Source organism: Talpa europaea (assembly GCF_964194135.1).
Source record: "Talpa europaea genome assembly, chromosome: 6".
Classification (NCBI taxonomy): Eukaryota; Metazoa; Chordata; class Mammalia; order Eulipotyphla; family Talpidae; genus Talpa; species Talpa europaea.
In genome coordinates, this window is record NC_140072.1 from 73,541,344 (window position 1) to 73,561,993 (window position 20,650).

A 20,650-nucleotide genomic window follows, 5' to 3' on the forward strand; every position below is an offset into this window, starting at 1 on the left:
ATGGAAACAATCCAAATGCCCAAAAATGGATTCCTGGATCAATAAGATATGGTCCGTATACACAATGGAATAGTACTCAGCAATCAAAAAAGATAAACTCATGCCATTTGCAGCTACATGAATGGAGCTGGATGGGATCACGCTCAGCAAAATAAGCCAGAAAGAAAAAGAAAAATACCAGATGGTCTCACTCATAGCAGGAATTTAGAAAATTAAATAAGGGACTAGGAAAAAGACTATATTAAAGTAATAATCAAAATCAACAAGCAACTATAAACCAGAGATACACTGCGGGGGGCAGGGGGAAGAGGGAGGAGGATACACTATGGTTCCAAGGGGGGGTGGTGGGAATAATATGGGGACTATAACCAAGATGAAAATGCATACATTGTGCAAAAATGAAAAATGATGTAAGAATTATAGATAATAAAATAAAAATAAATAAACCCCACCTGCAACAGAGATTCATAAATATTAAAATAAAAATATAAATGTACTAAATGAAAATGGGAGAATTTTTTAAAAACAATGTTTGCGTAGGAATGCCATTTCTAAGCAGAACTAAAACTGAAAGCCAATACACAAAATTAATTTCATCTCATAATACAAAATTCAAACTATATGTTTATGTAACAAAATACAGAAGTCTCCCTTTACTGCCTTCATAGAGATAAACATGTTTAACTCTGTGGGAGATTCTTTTAATGCTGGAAGACCAGTGGAACCTGCATAAGTTTTTGAGCAGGGGAGAAATACAGCCAGTATTGAGCTTAAAGATTGTTCCTCTGGGTACAGGTGGCTTCTGCCTAAAGGAGGCAGATGCGCCTTGAGGCAGGAAAATTGGCAGGCTGCCCAGGGCATGTCAAGACAGTGATGAGAAACCTGCTGTATACCTACATTTAGTACTAAGTACTAAATGGCACCTGGAACTCCTTCTGTTGACTACTTTGAAATACATTTTTCTTTTCATTTCATGCTATTTATTTATTTCTTTAGTTGGTATATTTATTTTTTGCAGCTTCATTGGGATTTGATTGACAAAAATTGTATGTTTACGTTGTAAAACTGATTTTGTTAAAGATGTGATAGATACATTGTGAAATGATCACCACAATCAAGTTAATGAACACATCCACCACTGCACAGAGTTACAGCACTTGTGATGAGAATACAAAATCTATCCTCTTAGCAAATTTCAAGTATATGATACAGTATTATTGACTACAATCATTATGTTGTTCATTAGAGCTCCAGAACTCTAATAATAAATAAGTTCCAGAGCTTATTTATCTTATAGCTGAAAATTTAGTACCCTTTGACCAACATCTCCCTAGTATCTAGAAACTACCTTTTTGACTTTTTTAGATTCTATGTGTAAGTCAGGTCATACAGTGTTTGTCTTTTAGTATCTAGCTTTTTTCATGTAGCTTAATTTCCTTAAATGGCACCTGTCCTGTTAAAATTATGAGGCTGTAATATAAGTCCCTTTTTCCTAGCAAATGATTATAATGGCCTTTTCTTTTTAGTGGGTTGCTTTTACCCAAAACAGTTGAAGATCATGGTGTGAAAAGAACAGACATTGGAAATCTTGGGAGTGGAATGTATTTCAGTGATTCATTCAGGTTTGTATGTCATATTCTTACTCATGTTACTCATACCCAAAATCCAGGAATCATTATTGAGTACTTTGTGTTTTCCTGTTTTTGCTTAGTGAGTGATTCCTCACCCAAGAAACAGATCATTGAAAGTTTGGTCAGTATGCTATAAAAGCTTGTTTTTTGTGGTGGATATTTGGGAAAATTATATTTGAAATTGCATATTTTGCTATCTTAAGAGCTTTTACATATATACCCACTAAATCCTTACAACAACCTCCTGAGATAAGTCCTGTTGTTTTCTCATATCACAGATAACACCAAAAGACCATGAATATATATTGTCTAGTGTCACACTAGTTATTTGTCCTTTTCCACATCCATTCTAAACAATTTATTATATGTACATATGTAGTTATAAATAAATGTATATTGTCTATAAACCTCACAATTGGTAAACCTTACAATTTCATTTTGTGAAAAGAAAAAGTCTCATGAAGCTAAGTAACCTTGGTTCAGGCCCCAGGACCAATGATAATTATCTAGGTTATTCAAAGAATTCCTACAAATAAGTAAGAAAAAGATAACCTAATAAGCAAGTGGGAAAAAGCCATGAATAGGATCCTAATGGAAGAGGAAACATGTATGGACAATACCATTTGAAAAGATTAGTAATTAAAAACATACAAATCAAACTATAATGATACCATTTTACACCTATCATATTAACAAAAAACAGTTTAACATACTTAAGTGTTGCTAAGTCTCTAGAACAATCTGAACTCTCAAACACTGTTGGTAAGTGTATAGATTGATAAACCTTCTTAAAAAAGTATGGCATTATCTGGTATGAAGAACACAGTTGATAGTAGGATTTAGGAGTCCTGTGATTAATTAGCCTGTGAACCAGGAAGCAGTGGTTCTCAGTCTTGGCTGTCATTATATTTTCTTTTCTTTCTTTCTTTCCTTTTTTTTTTTGTGGGAAAGGCAAAAAGGAAGAAAGTGAAACCACCCACCATCCTGGCTATGGTGAAATGCCCAGCTCGTGGGGAGCTTTCAGGGACACTTGGGGGTGCCCAACCAGACTCCTTCAGTTGTGTCAGCTGGCTGCACATTTAATTATCTGGGACAGTTTTAAACACTACCAGTGCTGATATCACCCCACATCAATTAAATCAGTATATCTAGGGGTGAGGCTTAGTTATCTATAATTTTTAGGCTCTCTGGATGATTATAATATGCTACTGAGATCAAGAATCATTGCCTTAGAAAAACTCTAGCATTATATAGACCATGTACAGGAATTGCTGAGAATACTAGTAAAAAGAACACTGTAAATGATGGGGCCTCCCCAGTGGCGCCGCAAGTTGAGTGCAGCACTATGAAGCTGCCCGCAGCCTTTGCAGTGTGGATTTGATTCCCAGCCGGTCAAGGACATAGCAACATGGCGCAGCAGACCTCACCTGTCTCTCCCACTGCTCCTCTCAGCAGTGTTTTTGGTCGTCTGCCTGTTCTGCTCTGTCTCTGGTGAATTCACCCTCCGGCTCTCTGGCCACTGACATTTACAGAGGAATAACCAATACATTTTGCTGCAGTACTACAGGAAGTCCTGTGTGGCAGTTTAAAAAATGCACAAGGGTTACATATGTTAAGTGGATGAGGTATAGGAACATAGCATGGAGCAAAAATTACTGTTTGTCTTTCTCAATGTGCAAAGTTCAAAAATAAGTAAAACTAAACATATTGTTGAGGGACAGATACCATGTGTCAATACTATAAAAGAAAGAAAATAATGCTTAGATTACTTCTGGATGGTAAGGAAGGTGTGATGAAAGGATATAGAAATATTGATCATCTTCTATTTCTTAAACTTTTTCCTATGCACAACATATTTCAAGGTAAAAATTTTTAAACATTCAAATATTTTTTAACTGAATTGAATTCAGTTGAATTTAACCAAATTGAAGTTTTTTTAACAGTGCTTTCAAGAGTGTTTCAGGGAGTCATTGGACTCTGTGGGCAGTGTGGTGAGACATAGAAGGAGAAGGCCAGAGGGCAAAGTTCAAGGATCAAGACTTGATGGGGGGGCCTGCCCGATGGTGCAGCGGTTGAGCTCTGGGCTGCAAAGCTGCCCACAGCCTCAGCAGCGCAGGTTCAACCCCCGGCCACTGGCGAAGGTCCCACATGGCGTGCAGACCTCTCCTGCTGCGCCCACTGCTCCCCTCAGCAGTATATTTCATCGGTTTGCCTGTTCTGTTCCCCGCTCTAGCTCTTGTGAATTCTCTCACCCTCCCGCACTTCTGACTGTACCCAGTGCTTGTGTAAATAAATAAATAAATCTTTTTTTAAAAAATGTTGTTAAAAAAAAAAAGACTTGATGGAGAGGAATTAAGAATGTTTGTAGGTTACAGGGAAAGAGCTCACAGAAGGGGAACACAGGAGTAGGAGAACATAGAAACAGGGGGACAGAACAAGGAATTGGCAGGCAACACTTGCATTTTGGTCTGGATCTTAGGAAAAATAGATAACATGACCCCAGAATGTTGCTTCCAAAGATGTCCCATCATATACTCCTAATAGCAAGTTATTAAAGCTGCTGATTCCTGCAGAAAGTTGAAACAAAATCTCTCATTTGGGTGTCATTTGAAATTTTTGGCTTTCCATTTGGATTCAGAAGGCTTCATGACAATACATGTTGTTTCCTTTGACCAGGTCTTACTGACTTGGTATTTGCTGTTTTTCTGAACTTTATTTTATTTTATTTTATTTTTAAAGTGGATCATTTGTCTTTTTATCAGTGAATTGTAAGAGGTTTTTACATATTCAGGATATACATGCCTTATTACTATGTGATTTACAAGTATTTTGTTCTCATTCTGTGAACTGCCCTTTTCACTTTCTTTGGAGTACAATTTATTTTTGATGAGACCCAATTTATCTGTTTTTTTTTTTTCTTTTGTCAGTTGTGGTTTTAGAAGTGTAATAGGAAAAGTTTGCCACAATCAATGTTATCAACAAATTTACTTCTGCTTTTTCCATCAGTTTTAGTGTCCTTTTACATTTAGTTTATGATCAATTTTGAATTATTTTTTGTGTCTGTTATAAGAAGTATATCTTCATTCTTTTGCATGTAGTGATTTGCGTTATCCAGCACATTTGTTGGAAAAGTTATGTTTTTTTTTTGTTTTTCTGAACTTTAATGCCAAAAATTAAATTTATTCAATACCTTTTCCTAGTTAATAAAGTGGGTTTTCAAAGCAGTGATAGTGAAGGCAAAGATAAACAGCTGGGACTACATCAAATTAAAGAGCTTTTGCACAGCAAAAGAGACAATAACAAAAACAAAGAGAAACCCCACCAACTGGGAGAACATTTTTGCACCCAACACTAATGATAAAGGACTGATCACAAAAATCTGCAAAGAGCTGATGAGACTCAACAACAACAAAGAAAATAATCCAGTCAAAAAATGGGCAGAAGAGCTTAAAAGAAACTTCTCTGAAGAGGAAATGCAAATGGCCAACAGGCATATGAAAAAATGTTCAACATCACTTGTCATCAGGGAAATGCAAATCAAAACTACCATGAGATACCATCTTACACCAGTGAGAATGGCACATATTAAAAAAACTAGCAACAACAAATGTTGGCGAGGGTGTGGAGAAAAAGGAACTCTTCTGCACTGTTGGTGGGAGTGCAAACTGGTCCAACCACTGTGGAAAGCTGTGTGGAGATTTCTGGACCTACTAAACATAGAGCTTCCATATGATCCAGCAATTCCACTCCTAGGTATTTACCCAAAGGACACAGAAACATCAATTCCAAAGAACACCTGCACCCCTATGTTTATAGCAGCACTGTTTACAATAGCTAAGCTTTGGAAACAACCCAAATGCCCAAAAATAGATGACTGGATCAAGAAGATGTGGTACATATATACCATGGAATATTACTCAGCATTCAAAAAAGATAAACACATGCAATTTGCAGCAACATGGATGGCGCTGGAAGGGATCATGCTCAGCGAAATAAGCCAAAAAGAAAAAGAAAAATACCGGATGGTCTCACTCATAGCAGGAATCTAGAAAACTTAAATAAGGGACCAGGAAAATGAATAACTATAAGATAGTGAAAATCAAAATCAACAAAAAACTATGAACCAGAGACACTTTTAGGGGGGCGGGAGGGGAGGGATTGGGGTCAGAATGGGGGGGCTGCAATTGTATGGGGAATATAACAATAAAATTTATTTAAAAAAAAAAAAAAAAAAAAAAAAAAAAAAAAAAAAAAATAAAGTGGGTTTTTTTTTTCCTTCTCTTTCCCCACTTTGGTGTTTACCATAACAATGTGTGTATATTTTTGTAACTATTTGTCCTTTTCCACATCCATTCTAAACAATTCATTGTATGTACATATATATAGTTATAAATAAATGTATATACCTTCCTGGGAATTCATACCTTCCTGGGAGCAAAGTGCTTTGAGCACTATCTAGCACAATAGAAGGGCAATACAATGGACCCTTGAAAACAAGGTTTTGAACTGCATGGGTCCATTTATACTTGAATATTCTTATAAACAGATGGCATAAACTTATGGTATTGATAAATACATTGTATTAATGTAAATGAATTTTATCTTTCTCACGACTTGCTTTTTTTTTTAAAGATTTATTTATGCATACAAGAACTGGGGTACAGGCCAGAGGTGTGGGGAGGGGGGCGGTAAGAGGATTCACCAGAGAGCAGGGAACAATACAGGCGGATCTACTGAAATATACTGTTGAGGGGAACAGCTGGGGAGACAGGAGAGGTCTGCTGCACCATGTGTGTTAGCTCCCTGGCTGGCGGGCAACATACTCAAACAGGAGTGGCTACAGATAGCTTGATAGCGCTGTATCTTTAATCCCTGCACCACCAGGGAGGCCCATGACTTGCTTTTTTTTTAATATTTAGTTGTTTTTCAGTTGTATCATTTTTTATTGAGGTAACAACTTATAGCAATATATATAATTTAGGGAAATAGGTTCATACTTGAGCACCTATAATTCTTCACCATAGTCCATGGGGCCCCTTCCCCTCTTTTTTTTAATTTCCAGAATACCCCCCAACCCAGTAGCTTCAGATATATAGTCAGATTTCTGGAGTTTGTATTGGTTTGCTTTTGATTGCTCTTTATGTATTTATTTATGTTCCACATATGAGCAAAATAATCCACTATTTATCTCCTACTTAGTTGTATCACTCAGCATAAGCTCCTCCACTGTTAGAAAAGAAAGGAGGCCAAGAGTATCAGACTTTATTGAAAGTCCATGAGGGACAACTCTCTGAAGGCCAAGAGTCATGCCCCAAAATGGGGAGAGCGGGTCTTCATAGTATTAGGCGACTGCTGCAATTTTTGGTGTGCATGAAAGGGTGTCTTCTGCTGGAGGGGGTCTGCTGGAGTTGTTTACTCTTGTCAACTTTATCTCTGATTCAATTTATCTCAGGTTCCCTGGTGCCTGTTTGTGCAGGTTTTACAAGAGGCCTATTTGTGCTCTCATCCACTTCTATCCATGTTGTCACAAATGGCAAGGTTTCATCTTATTTTTTATAGCTAAGTAGGATTCCATTGTGTTATATACATTATCTTCTTAATCCATTCATCTTTTGTTGGGCACTTGGATTGTTTCCGTAACTTGGCTATTGTAAATAGCCAAGGATGTATGATGTGCTGCAGTGAGCACAGCAGTGCAAAAATCCTTTCAGATTAGTGTTTTTCCATTCTTTGGCTAGATACTGAGGAGTGAAATTGCTGGATTGTATGATAAATCCATTTTTAGTATTTTGAGGAACCTTCATACTGTTTTCTATAAGGGCTGGACTAATCTATATAGTGTAGACTTTTTTCTCTACACCTTCACTAGCACTTATTTCTGGTCTTTTTGGTGGTATCTCATTGTGGTTTTGATTTGTGTTTCCCTGATGTTAAATGATGGTGAGCAATTTTTATGTGCCTGTTGGCCATCTGAATGTCTTTTTTGGAGAAGTGTCTTTAGTTCTGCCCATTTTTTGATTGGGTGATTTTTCTCCTTTTATTTAGTTTTATGAGTTCTTTCTAGATATTAACCCCTTTTTGGATGAATGATATGCAAATATTTTTCCCATATTTGGTGTGGTATCTCTTTATTTTAATGATAGTTTCTTTTGTCATGCAGAAGCTTTTTAAATTTTGATGTAGTCCCATTTGTTTATTTTTGCTTTTGTTTCTCTTCCTTTTTGAGTCAAGTTCCCCAGTACATGTTTCAGTGGTTTTCTTCTGTGATTTCCAGTCTTATATCCAGGTCTCTAACATATTTTGAGTTAATTTTTGTGTATGGTGTTAGAGTAGTCTAGTTTAATTTTTTTCCTGTAACTGTCCAGTTTTCCCAATGCCATTTGTTGAAGGGACATTCCTTTCTCCATGGTACACTCTTGGCTCCTTTGTTATAGATTAATTGGAAATATAAAGGTGGGTTTATTTCTGAACTGTCAATTCTATTCCATTGTTCCATGTGTCTATTTTCATTGCAATAACCATACTGTTTTTATTACTATAGCTTTGTGGTATATGTGAAACTCTTACGATTTTCTTTATAACAGTTTCTTTTCTCTAGCTTACTTCATTGTAAAAATACGTATATGATATATATGATGTATAAAATATGTATTAATTGACTGTTTATGTTATCAACAAGGTTTTGGACAACAGCAGACTATATAGTAAAGTTTTGGGGGAGTCAAAAGTTTATACAGATTTTCAACTGCATGGCAAGTCAGCACCTATAACCCCTGTGTTTTTCAAGGATCATTTGTATAGTGTTCTTACATAAAATTTTTAAATAAATGAATGAATAATAAATTTCCAAATCAAGGGGCCTCCCCTGGTGGTGCAGCGGTTGAGTGCTGGGTTGCGAGGCTGCCCACAGCCTCTGCAGCGCCAGTTTGATCCCCGGCCACCAGCGAGAGTCCCACAAAAAAAAAAAAAAAAAAAAAAAAAAACTCTAAATCAAATCTTCAGAGATATTTTAGTAACAGAAAATTTCAGAACAATGCACCCACAAAATCTTTTATACAATATTTCATATGTATGTAATGAAATCATATTGCTATGTAAATATAAATTATAAATATGTGCTTATTTTCTTTTACATGCAGTGCAAGTATTAAGTACTCACACCCAGGAGAGATAGATGGCAGTAGACTCTTGGTCATCTGTGATGTAAGCCTCGGGAAGTGCATGGACTTACACAAGAAAGACATTTCCTTGATAGAAGCACCCCTGGGTTATGACAGTGTGCATGGGGTTCGAGGAACAGCCACAATCACCACAGACTTTGAGGTATTACTATCAAGAAACGGGCAGAGATACTCCTGTTTTTATTTAATAGCTTTAGTTTAAATAATCACTGTATATACACTTTCTGAATTCCGTACTTTCTAAATTAGCAAATATGAAATTCTCCTTTTATGAAACCATTTGCCAAAAAAGTGTGGTTGTTTTTATTTGCCACCTATTAATTTCTCTTTGTTCTAGGATGATGAATTTGTTGTATATAAAACTAATCAGGTTAAAATCAAATATATAGTTAAATTTTGTGTACCTGGAGATGAAATAAAGTACTTTGATCCTTGTAATAATACTGAATTAGAAGAATACAGACCTGAGTCTTCAAGTTTTTCAGAGGTTGAAGGTAAGACAATTTTCTTGAATTTTGTCTTTTATCATATTAGTTGAACTCAAATATTATATTTTCCATGGAATTTATATTCATATTTGGTAACTATTTTGTCTTATATATATTTCATTTTTTTATTTTGTAAAAATTAAAACTAGTGTGCTTAAGTGAGGTTAAATGAGCTCAAAATTACATATTACTTCATTAACACACCTAAGTTGAACTCGTCCACCTCATGATATCCAACAATAAAACTCACTAAGCCAATTTGAGATGTCAAATGCAGAAAATAAAATGGAAGTTGGCAGTATCAACAGAAGATACAGCTTTAGAATGAAGTTTAGTGCACGTGTCAATGGCACTTACTAGGCTTTGCAATCTTGAACAGATGTATATATCTTTTCCAGGTTTCAGCTTTTCTCAGATGAGATGATGTCAATATCTGTAATAAGTGAAAGAAGTCCCAAAATTGTAATAATGTAGTAGTACAAATATCTGAGAGGATGATAGGTAATTTCTTCTCGGAAAATCAGATGAGTAAAAATAATATAAGTGAATGAATCAAAAATAAGTCAATAACATTGTAAAAATACATTAATGATTTCAACTGTGATTGCATTATTTTTATCAAAAATGCATTACTTCATGTATGTTCAAGGTGACTCTTTTTTTCCCTCTGGGTGTTATTAAATGAAATGTATAGCAGGAAGGTATATATTTATAATTCTCACCATGTCTGTATTTTTATATCCCTCAGTATAGTATGTGAACATTCTTCCAGATGCTACATTAGGATTTTAGCTTAGTCTTTCTTGGATTGAAAGTCTAGTGAGTCTTATGTTGTTCAAACAGTGTGTTTGTGACACAATAAATAGTAATAACCAATCAATTAAAAATGAAAAAAATCAGGGGATGCAGATACCTAGATCCATACTTAAGCTATATTTATTTAGATTTTCTCGAGACTTTAATGTACCTGAATATATATTAAAATATGTCTTTCAAGTAACAGCATGACTCTCAGCTTTCAAGATGATGCCCCCAGTCTCTCAATTAAAAAAGCAGAGTGTTTGGGCCTCCCCGGTGGCGCAGCAGTTGAGTGCTGGGTTGCGAAGCTGCCCGTGGCCTCTGCAGCGCCGGTTCGATCCCCGGCTGCTCCCCGGCCACCGGAGGAGGGTCCCACTTGGCACGCAGACCTCTCCTGCGGCCCGCTGCTCCCCTCAGCAGTGTACTTCGGTCCTTCTGCCTGCTCTGCTCCCCGCTCTGGCTCTGGTGAATTCTCTCACCCTCCCGCGCTTCTGACTGTACCCAGTGCATGTATAAACAAAACAAACAAACAAACAAATAAATAAATAAACATGCCTCTATAAAATTAAAAAAAAAAAAAGCAGAGTGTTTGTTGATAGTTACTTGGGTTTACTTACTTTTCAGAGTTGACTACTAAAAACCGTATTATGTTTTTTCCCATTTTTCCTAAAATAAAACGTACAAAAGGAAGGAGTTATTCTCTCCTTTGTATTATAGTAACAAAAACATACTGTACATGGATAGATTTAAAAGCTAACATTGATATTTTTAATATGTAGATTATCAGTTATCAGACAGCAAACCTGACAGCGACATTAAGGCCGGCCTTCGGGACACTTCTGGGAACTTGGTTCCTCTTGAGGATGTTCACATCAAGGGAAAAATAATAGACTTTGTAGCCCAGGTATGCTCTTTGTCACTTCTCAGTACTTAAACTGAACAGATATAAATCATAAGTGAGAATTTGATTACAGATACATAAACTAAAAAAAACATGCATTTCTAAAATTTGTTTATTCTTTGAGCACCTACTCTAGGCCAGGCACTGTTCTAGGCTCTCGGTTCTAGGCTCTCAGCAACAAACAAGAAAACTCTGCTCTCATAGAGGATGCATTGTGTTTGATAACTAGGCAATAAAAATGATAAATAAAATACAGAATACATTAGATGGTTATTGGTTCTAGAAGCAGTAAGAGATAAGAACTGCATAAGAGAAAGGTGTTTGAACTTGTTGATACAATGGCTAGTTAAAATCTCATGAAAAAGTGAAATCTGAGCATAGACATGTAGGGAGAGAGAGACAATCACCTTGTCCATGGAATGGTGGGGGTGAAAGCTTAACTAATGTGAGTTCAATAGAGACAGGAGGAAAGAATTTGGAAACACAGGAGAGACAGTGGGATAGTACCTGTAGAGAAGTTGGGTCAGAGCATTTTGTGTTTTTCTTTCAAAATCTAAGAAATCAAAGCATGTATGTGAGTCAGTACAGGGGAGAAAAACTGATGATCCATGAGAGGGGAAAGTTGCTGGAAATCCATCTTCTTGTAGGTAGGAGAAGATGCCAACTAATCATTAGGTACAGTGGGTGGCCATGGGTTGGCTTGCAGCTGATTTGTCCGTGAACACAGGACAGAGATTAATAAGTTCATGGGCACATGAGCAAATAGATGGTCAGATGTGGTGGTCCAGCTTGGAGTGTTCCCAGTTTTCTTAAATTGAATTTGTCTTTTAAGATTTGGCCTCAAATTGGCTCTCTTGACACTAAAGACTGCATTGAACAGCTATAAAGACACCTTAGGAAAATAAGAACACCTGAGTCCAGGATTGTGGTAGCTCCTGTCCCTCCAGAAGAAAGCCAATGGAGGGCCTTCCTGGTGGCAGAAGGGGGTAAGCACCGCACTATGAAGCAATCTGTAGCCTCTGCAGGACGAGTTCGATCCCCAGCCATCCAGGGAGCAACCACATGGCGCAGCAGACCTCTCCTGACTTGCCCGCTACTCCCCTCAGCAGTGTAATTCAGTCAGTCTGCCTGTTCTGTTCCCCACTGTCTCTGGTGAATCCTCTCACCCCCTGCATTTCTGGCCTGTACTCCAGCTCTTGTATGCATAAATAAATAAATCTTTAAAAAAAAAAAAAAAGAAAGCAAATGAAAGGAGAAAGAGAAATACCAGATGGTGTCACTGATGTATAGAATATGGAGAAACCAGGCTAAGGATTAGATGAAATCAGAAGGAAATCGGGTTAATTTTAGTGATCAGTTTAAACTGGGAAATGGGACGGGGGGAGGAAGGATCATGGTCTCCATGATATTGATACCTGGTCAGATATATCTGACCACTAACCCCTGGACCCATTTGGATCCATACCCATATCCCTAAAATAACTCAGGGAACTATTATAGACTTGGGAAGGTCCAGATGTGGACTTGTGGGAAATGTTCTGTATGTGCTAATCTCTTGCTAGCCACTTAATGGTGTAACCACCTGGTTATCACTTCTTATGAGTCAGACCTCAAGTTGAATTTTTCATTTGTCTTATATAATTCTCTTCCAAATTATGGAAAAAGCACTATAATTATGCTGCTTATTTAGATGGGGGAACTGATGCTCAGAGACATTTAAACTGTATGATAAAACACAAGTTTGAGGTCAGACCATTCTGATGTTAGAGTCCAGGCTTTTAACTACTGTGTGACCTCCTATGGTTCTACAGGGTAAAGGATTTGAAGTTTAAAAGGCTTAACTTTTTTCCTTACCTATTCTTTTCTAGTGTTGTGACCCTAGGGAAATTATTTAATTTCTTTGTGCTCAAGAAATTTTCCTCATGTATAAAATGGAAATAATAGTATCTGCAAAATATTAAAAATAATAATCTGCCTATTAGATATAATGAATGTGTTCATATACAGTAGATACAAAGCAAATGATGTTTGTTTGGGCCTGAAAAACATACTCCTCTATATATTCCTTTGGATTACACAGCTTAAACCATTTGATATTTCACACCTGGTGAGACTTTTTTTCGATGGGGATGATTACTCAAAAAATAACTCAGGATTTAGCAGTGAAGTTTCCACAGTTGTGTGGTAAGCCAGTTGTAGTTTGTTATCTAGGCAGATGCCCAGCAGCACCTGTGTGTTTGCGGCTCATACATTTGACTCTTTGAATGAGCTTAGTATTTTTAGTTGCGTTATATAATGGTGTCATCCAAAAGAGGAAAATAAAGATACTAAAAATTTTTACAGTATTAGTTGCTGTTCCCAGTCTTAGTAAAAATACTTTGTCATCATTATCTGAAATGATTTAGTTTGTGAGTGTCCAGTCACATAATTTGATGTACAAAGAGAATATAGCTGACATAGGACTGACCTCTGGGAACTCATAGGCCTAAAGAGAGGCCACTAAATGGATATAGGCAGGATACCTACAGAGTAGGCTGAAAATAATCTAAACCAAGATGCAATGAGTTGGTGATCCTAGTCAGTTACAGCTTGAACATATGTGCCTTTGAGGGGTTTGATAGAAATATCCGAGAGGAATAGAGGGAGTTTGTGCACAATGGGAAAGCTCGTGATGTCCTCCCAGTCAGTCACCCTGCCAGGTGTTCTTTGACTTATTGCTCAGGTTACTTGGAAACCCAGGAAAACTCTGGACTCAAACCTGTGGGATCATCTGTGCCATGCCAGGCCACAGTTCCAGGGGAGCTGCCTTGTGACTAATTCCTGCCACAGAACAGTGAGGCCTTCATTGGTAGAAGTGTAGGAGGTCTGGTCCAGGGGAGGATGCTGACCTGCTGATTGTCAGCTGATTGTTTGCTGACTCAGATTGTTTTTGTTTTTGTTTTTTTAAAGACTTTATTTATTTATTTATTTATATAAACAGTGGGTACAGTCAGAAGCGCAGGAGGGTGAGAGAATTCACCAGAGCCAGAGCCGGGAACAGAACAGGCAGACTTGATGAAATACACTGCTAAGAGGAGCAGCAGGCAAGACAGGAGAGGTCTGTCACGCCATGTGGGACCCTCACCGGCAGCCAGAGATCGAACCGGCACTGCAGAGGCTGCGGGCAGCTTCACAGCCCAGCGCTCAACTGCTGCGCCACCAGGGGAGGCCCTCAGATTGTTTACATAGACAGACGCCTCTCAAAAGTATTGCCGGGTGCCCCCCACACACTAGGGGCCACCTGTCTTACAGTAAATCCAGTTGTGAATAGCATTTGGAATGTTAGATTTTTATTTTTCATTTTGGTCTTTTCTCAGATGTTACTGATTATAAATGGTTCAATATTTTTGCTTTGTTGTTGCCATGTGTTTATGTTTTTACTGTTTATTGTATGTCTAAAGTTTTTTTTTCAAATATTTAAAGACTCTACCATTTTTCTGAGCAAGTGATATGTGATGAACAGTTTGTTTAGAAAAATTAATCCAATAACAATAGAGATAGCAGACAGGAATAGAAAGGCTTGATTCAAGAGTGGATTACATGGGAGCGAGAAGGATAAATGAGAGAAGCCACTAGAGGGCTATGTGCAAAGAGGCAAAGGAGGAAATGCCAAGACCTGAATACAGATTGGCTATAAGAATATTTCTTGACTAGGGATCTACCCAAAGGACACAAAAACATTCATTCGAAAGAACACCTGTACACCTATGTTTATTGCAGCACTATTTATAATAGGTAAAACCTGGAAACAACCCAAATGCCCCAAAATAGATGACTGGATCAAGAAGATGTGGTATATATATATATATATATATATATATACACAATGGAATATTATTCAGCAATCAAAAAAGATAAACTCATGCCATTCGCAGCAATGTGGATGGAGCTAGAAGGAATTATGCTCAGTGAAATAAGCCAGAAGGAATCAGAAAAATATTGGATGGTTTCACTTATAACAAGAATATAGGGGAACCAAATAAGGCATCAGTGTAAAAAAAATAATAACAGTACAAATACAACAAAGCAAAAACAGACAATTATAAATCAGAGGCATACTGCAGGGGAGGAGGAGGGAGAGGGATCAGAGGGAGGGAGGAAGAAGCACAGGGGACTGTGGTGATGGTGCACAGTTGCTTTGGGGAAGGAAATTCTATGGGGACTCAATGTGAGGGGTTGGGGGGAAGTAAATATTGTTCAAAAATAAAAAAAAGGAAAAAAAATAATTCTTGAATGGTATCAGGATCCATATAATACCAAGGAGTCATCAAGACCCACACATAAAAGTATCTTAATTTCTGCCTTTTAAATGAAATCTTCAATCTTCTTTTAAACTTGTATTTGTAATTCTTCTAACAACTCTTAAATTGTTCCAACTAGTCATGTGTGAACTGCCTAAGTAGCACTTGTGCATTTTATCATGTGACAGGACTCACATTGCAATGGTAGAAGTCTCCAGCCACTAAAATTACCTCTTGGAATTTGAGGGACATGATAAAAATTTAATGGATTTTAAGAAAATGTAATTGTTTTATTAGTAGTTGTCCCTATTAATGTTGCCCCATATGGTTTCGTTATTATATGGAATTTTTTTCTTCAGGTCATTGTTTTTCAGACATACACAAATCACAGTCACATACCCATTGAGGCAAAATATATTTTTCCTTTGGATGACAAGGCAGCTGTGTGTGGTTTTGAAGCATTCATCAATGGGAAGCATGTAGTAGGAGAGGTAAGAGGAGAAAATGCATTGTGATTGCTCTTTGGTTTCAAAGTCAATTTCATAATTGCCCAAACTCATTATCTGAGCAGTGGCCTTTTCACAAAACAAAAATTTTCTTTGAATAACCAAGCACTTATACAATTATCCTCCTTTCAGACATTACTCCCTGATGAACTTGTTTCTGTGCCTACTTGCCTTGTCTCCATCAGTAAAAAATTAGTGAATTTTATATCAAAAGTGTAAGACAGAGTGGAAACCCTTATATATTTTTGCAAAAACTGATGCTCTGCACGCTGTTACAGAAGCAAACTGAAGTTATTGTAACTTTTTAAGAAAAATTATACCAACAAAATTAACAATTGGTTTAGTCTCTGTTTATTCTAAGGTTTAGCCCTCATGCAGCATTTCATGTTAAGACTTTAGCTCATATCTTACTAAATTTAAGATAAACTTAATCTCTAATTATTTTTGCTCTATATAAAGTCCTAGACTTTTTTTTCACTATTGACTCTGAAATAGTTTGGTCCCACTTAAGGATAATTCTCTTTAGTTGGCCTTCTCTAATTCAAATTCTGTTACATGACTTATCTAATTATTATATAATCAATGATTATGAGAAAGTCTTATTTTGTCTTTTATTTTTGTCAAGCTTTTAATAAACATTGATGAAATTGTCCTTATTAATGTCTGAAATCACTTATGACTGGTATAAAAATCATTTTTTCCAGATTAAAGAGAAGGAAGAAGCCCAGCGAGAATACCAACAAGCAATCAGTCAAGGCCATGGTGCATACTTGATGGATCAGGATGTACCGGTAGGACTTGATTTTGATACACTAGCTTAGCTTACTTACTAGAGGGGGGAAAAGAGTTAGAAATAATTTGAAAAATGAAATTCTTACTGAAAGCTAAGATAACTTACGTTATTTTAAGTTCTTGAGTTTTGCTTGCTAATTAGGCAAAAGATGTCAAGCTGACCAGCCCTGTCTGGCTTATTTAAATCAAGTTGGAAGTAGATCAGTATTACCAAACAAATAAGGAGAGCTCTTTCTGTTGTTGGAAAATGAGTTTTTTGAGAACATAAAAAGAAAACATTTGGGGCACATACTTATCATCTGCTGACAAAGTATAATATACTTACATTTCCCCTAGAACTAAGATTTCCTAGCAGTTTACCTAATTTTCACCAATTCATAGCTCAGGTAGGCATTTCTGCAATGTCCTAAGATAGGTTTAGATTCCTTAGCTTCAATAAAGATGGAATATGGAGAATCTGGAGTAAGGAACAACTGTCATAATCAATAGGTTTCTTTTTTAAAATGTAAGATGTTTTCAGTGTATCTTTGGCAGTGGTCAGTTTCTAACCAGTATCTATAGTGTACGTATATTCATTGTTTTTTTTTTTTTAAATATTAAATTTTATTTTTATATTCCCCCATACAATTGCAAACGCCCCATTCTGACCCCAATCCTTCCCCTCCCGTCCCCCACCCCCCAAAAAGTGTCTCTGGTTCATAGTTTTTTGTTGATTTTGATTTTCACTTTCTTATATTCATTTTCCTGGTCCCTTATTTAAGTATTCTAGATTCCTGCTATGAGTGAGACCATCCGGTATTTTTCTTTTTCTTTTTGGCTTATTTCGCTGAGCATGATCCCTTCCAGCGCCATCCATGTTGCTGCAAATTGCATGTGTTTATCTTTTTTGAATGCTGAGTAATATTCCATGGTATATATGTACCACATCTTCTTGATCCAGTCATCTATTTTTGGGCATTTGGGTTGTTTCCAAAGCTTAGCTATTGTAAACAGTGCTGCTATAAACATAGGGGTGCAGGTGCTCTTTGGAATTGATGTTTCTGTGTCCTTTGGGTAAATACCTAGGAGTGGAATTGCTGGATCCTGTGGAAGCTCTATGTTTAGTAGTTCCAGAAATCTCCACACAGCTCTCCATAGTGGTTGGACCAGTTTGCACTCCCACCAACAGTGCAGAAGAGTTCCTTTTTCTCCACACCCTCGCCAACATTTGTTGTTGCTAGTTTTTTTAATATGTGCCATTCTCACTGGTGTGAGATGGTATCTCATGGTAGTTTTGATTTGCATTTCCCTGATTACAAGTGATGTTGAACATTTTTTCATATGTCTGTTGGCCATTTGCATTTCCTCTTCAGAGAAGTTTCTTTTTAGCTCTTCTGCCCATTTTTTGACTGGATTATTTTCTTTGTTGTTGCTGAGTCTCATCAGCTCTTTGCAGATTTTTGTGATCAGTCCTTTATCATTAGTGTTGTGTGCAAAAATGTTCTCCCAGTTGGTGGGGTTTCTCTTTGTTTTTGTTATTGTCTCTTTTGCTGTGCAGAAGCCCTTTAATTTGATGTAGTCCCAGCTGTTGATCTTTGCCTTCACTATCACTGCTTTGGGTGATGTGTCTGTAAAGATGTCTTTGATGTGCAAATCCCGTAGTGTTTCGCCTATATTTCCTTCTATATATTTTATGGTTTCAGGTCTTATGTCTAGTTCTTTAATCCATTTTGAGTTGGTTTTTGTGTATGGTGTGAGGTAGTAGTCAAGCTTCATTCTTTTGCATGTAGCGACCCAGTTTTCCCAGCACCATTTATTGAACAAACTTTCTTTGCTCCAATGCATAGTCTTTGCTCCTTTGTCAAAGATTAGTTGACCATAAATCTGTGGGTTTATTTCTGGATTTTCTATTCGATTCCATTGGTCTGTATGTCTGTTCTTGTTCCAATACCATGCAGTTTTGATGATTATGGCTTTGTAGTAGAGTTTGAAGTCTGGGAGTGTGATGCCTCCATTTCCTTCTTTTTTTTTCAGTAGAGCTTTGGCTATTCGGGGTTTTTGGTGATTCCATATGAATTTCATCAATAATTGTTCTATTTCTTTGAAGAATGCCATTGAGATTTTGATTGGAATAGCATTGAATCTGTATATTGCTTTTGGTAGGAAGGCCATTTTAATAATGTTTATTCTTCCAATCCATGAGCAGGGGATGTCTTTCCATTTCTTTGTGTCTTCTTCTATTTCTTTTAACAGTGTTTTATAGTTTTCTTTGTATAGGTCCTTTACCTCTTTTGTTAGATTTATTCCCAAATATTTGATTTTTTTTGTTTCGATAATAAAAGGGGTGGTTTTTTTGATTTCTTCTTCTTCAGATTTATTGTTTGTGTATAGGGAGGCTACTGACTTTTGCGTGTTGATTTTGTATCCTGCCACTTTACTGAATTGATTGATGAGTTGAATTAGTTTTTCTGTGGAGATTTTGGGGTTCTCTATGTATAGTATCATATCATCTGCAAATAGTGATAGTTTGACTTCTTCTTTTCCTATTTGGATTACTTGGATGTCTTTCTCTTGTCTTATTGCTCTGGCTAGGACTTCCAGTATTATATTGAAAAGCAGTGGTGAGAGTGGACATCCTTGTCTTGTTCCAGATCTCAATGGAATTGCTTTCAGCTTTTCACCATTGAGAATGATACTGGCTGTTGGCTTGTCATAGATGGCCTTTATGATGTTGAGGTATGTTCCTTGTATCCCAAGAATTTCAAGGGCTTTTATCATGAATGGGTGTTGCACTTTGTCGAAAGCTTTCTCAGCATCTATTGATATTATCATATGGTTTTTATATTTCTTTTTGTTGATGTGTTGGATAACATTGATTGATTTTCGGATGTTAAACCATCCTTGTGCCCCTGGAATGAATCCAACTTGGTCGTGGTGAATTATCTATGGATACATTGTTGGATTCTGATAGCTAAAATTTTATTGAGGATTTTTGCATCAGTGTTCATTAGGGAGATTGGCCTATAGTTTTCCTTTTTTGTGTTGTCCTTGTTCGGTTTTGGTATTAGTGTAATATTGGCTTCATAGAATGTGTTTGGTATTGTCCCTTCCTTCTCAATTTTTTGGAAGAGTTTGTGAAGGATAGGCACTAATTCGTCTCTGAATGTTTGGTAGAATTCATTTGTAAATCCATCAGGTCCTGGGCTTTTGTTTTTGGGGAGGTTTTTGATTACCATTTCAATTTCGCTGCTTGTAATTGGTCTGTTTAGGTGTTCTATTTCTTCTTTATCTAGCTTTGGGTGATTGTAGAGTTGTAGGAATTTGTCCATCTCCTCTAGATTGTTGAACTTGTTTCCATATAACTGTTCATAGTAGTTACTGATTATTCTTTTGATTTCTGGTGTGTCCGTTGTGATTTCTCCTCTTTCATTTATGATCCTGTGTATTTGTGCTTTCTCCCTTTTTTCCTTTGTGAGCCTGGCTAGGGGTTTGTCTATTTTATTTATTTTTTCAAAGAACCAGCTCTTGGTTTCATTGATCTTTTGGATTGTTTTTTTAGTTTCAATTTCATTTATTTCTGCTTTGGTTTTTATTATTTCTTTTCTTCTACTGGTTTTGGGGTTTTTTTGTTGTTCTTTTTCTAGATCTTTGAGCTTCGAGATTAGGTTGTTTCTTTGAGTTCTTTCTTGTTTTTTGATGTGAGCTTCTATTGCTATATATTTTCCTCTTATTACTGCTTTTGCTGCATCCCATACATTTAGGATATTGGTGTCCTCCTTGTCGTTCAATTCAAAGAATTTTTTAATTTCTTCTTTGATCTCCTCGTTAGTCCAGTGGTCTTCCAGTAGTGTGGCTTTTAATCTCCATGAGGTAGGATAGTTCCTTGCCTTCTTTTTATGGTTTATTTCTAGTTTGATGCCTTCGTGGTCAGAAAAGATGGTTGGTATGATTTCAATCTTGGTGTATCTGTTGATGTTTGTCTTGTGCCCCAGTAAGTGATCGATCCTGGAGAATGATCCGTGTGCGCTTGAGAAAAATGTGTACTCCGTTTTTTTTGGGTTTAGTGTTATATAGATGTCTGTTAAGCCCAAATG

At 36.7% G+C, this 20,650-nt stretch overlaps 1 protein-coding gene across 1 annotated transcript in view; it reads left to right on the forward strand.

Annotated features, from left to right (window-relative positions):
- PARP4 (poly(ADP-ribose) polymerase family member 4) overlaps nucleotides 1–20,650 on the forward strand; it is a gene marked incomplete at both ends in the record, with an annotated part of 143,334 nt that overhangs the window by 35,062 nt on the left and 87,622 nt on the right. Inside the window, 6 exons of the mRNA XM_084234863.1 lie at nucleotides 1,527–1,622; nucleotides 8,771–8,954; nucleotides 9,150–9,306; nucleotides 10,878–11,002; nucleotides 15,639–15,770; nucleotides 16,490–16,576. Coding sequence (XP_084090989.1) covers nucleotides 1,527–1,622; nucleotides 8,771–8,954; nucleotides 9,150–9,306; nucleotides 10,878–11,002; nucleotides 15,639–15,770; nucleotides 16,490–16,576 — 781 coding nt within the window. The remainder of the gene's footprint in view (nucleotides 1–1,526; nucleotides 1,623–8,770; nucleotides 8,955–9,149; nucleotides 9,307–10,877; nucleotides 11,003–15,638; nucleotides 15,771–16,489; nucleotides 16,577–20,650) is intronic.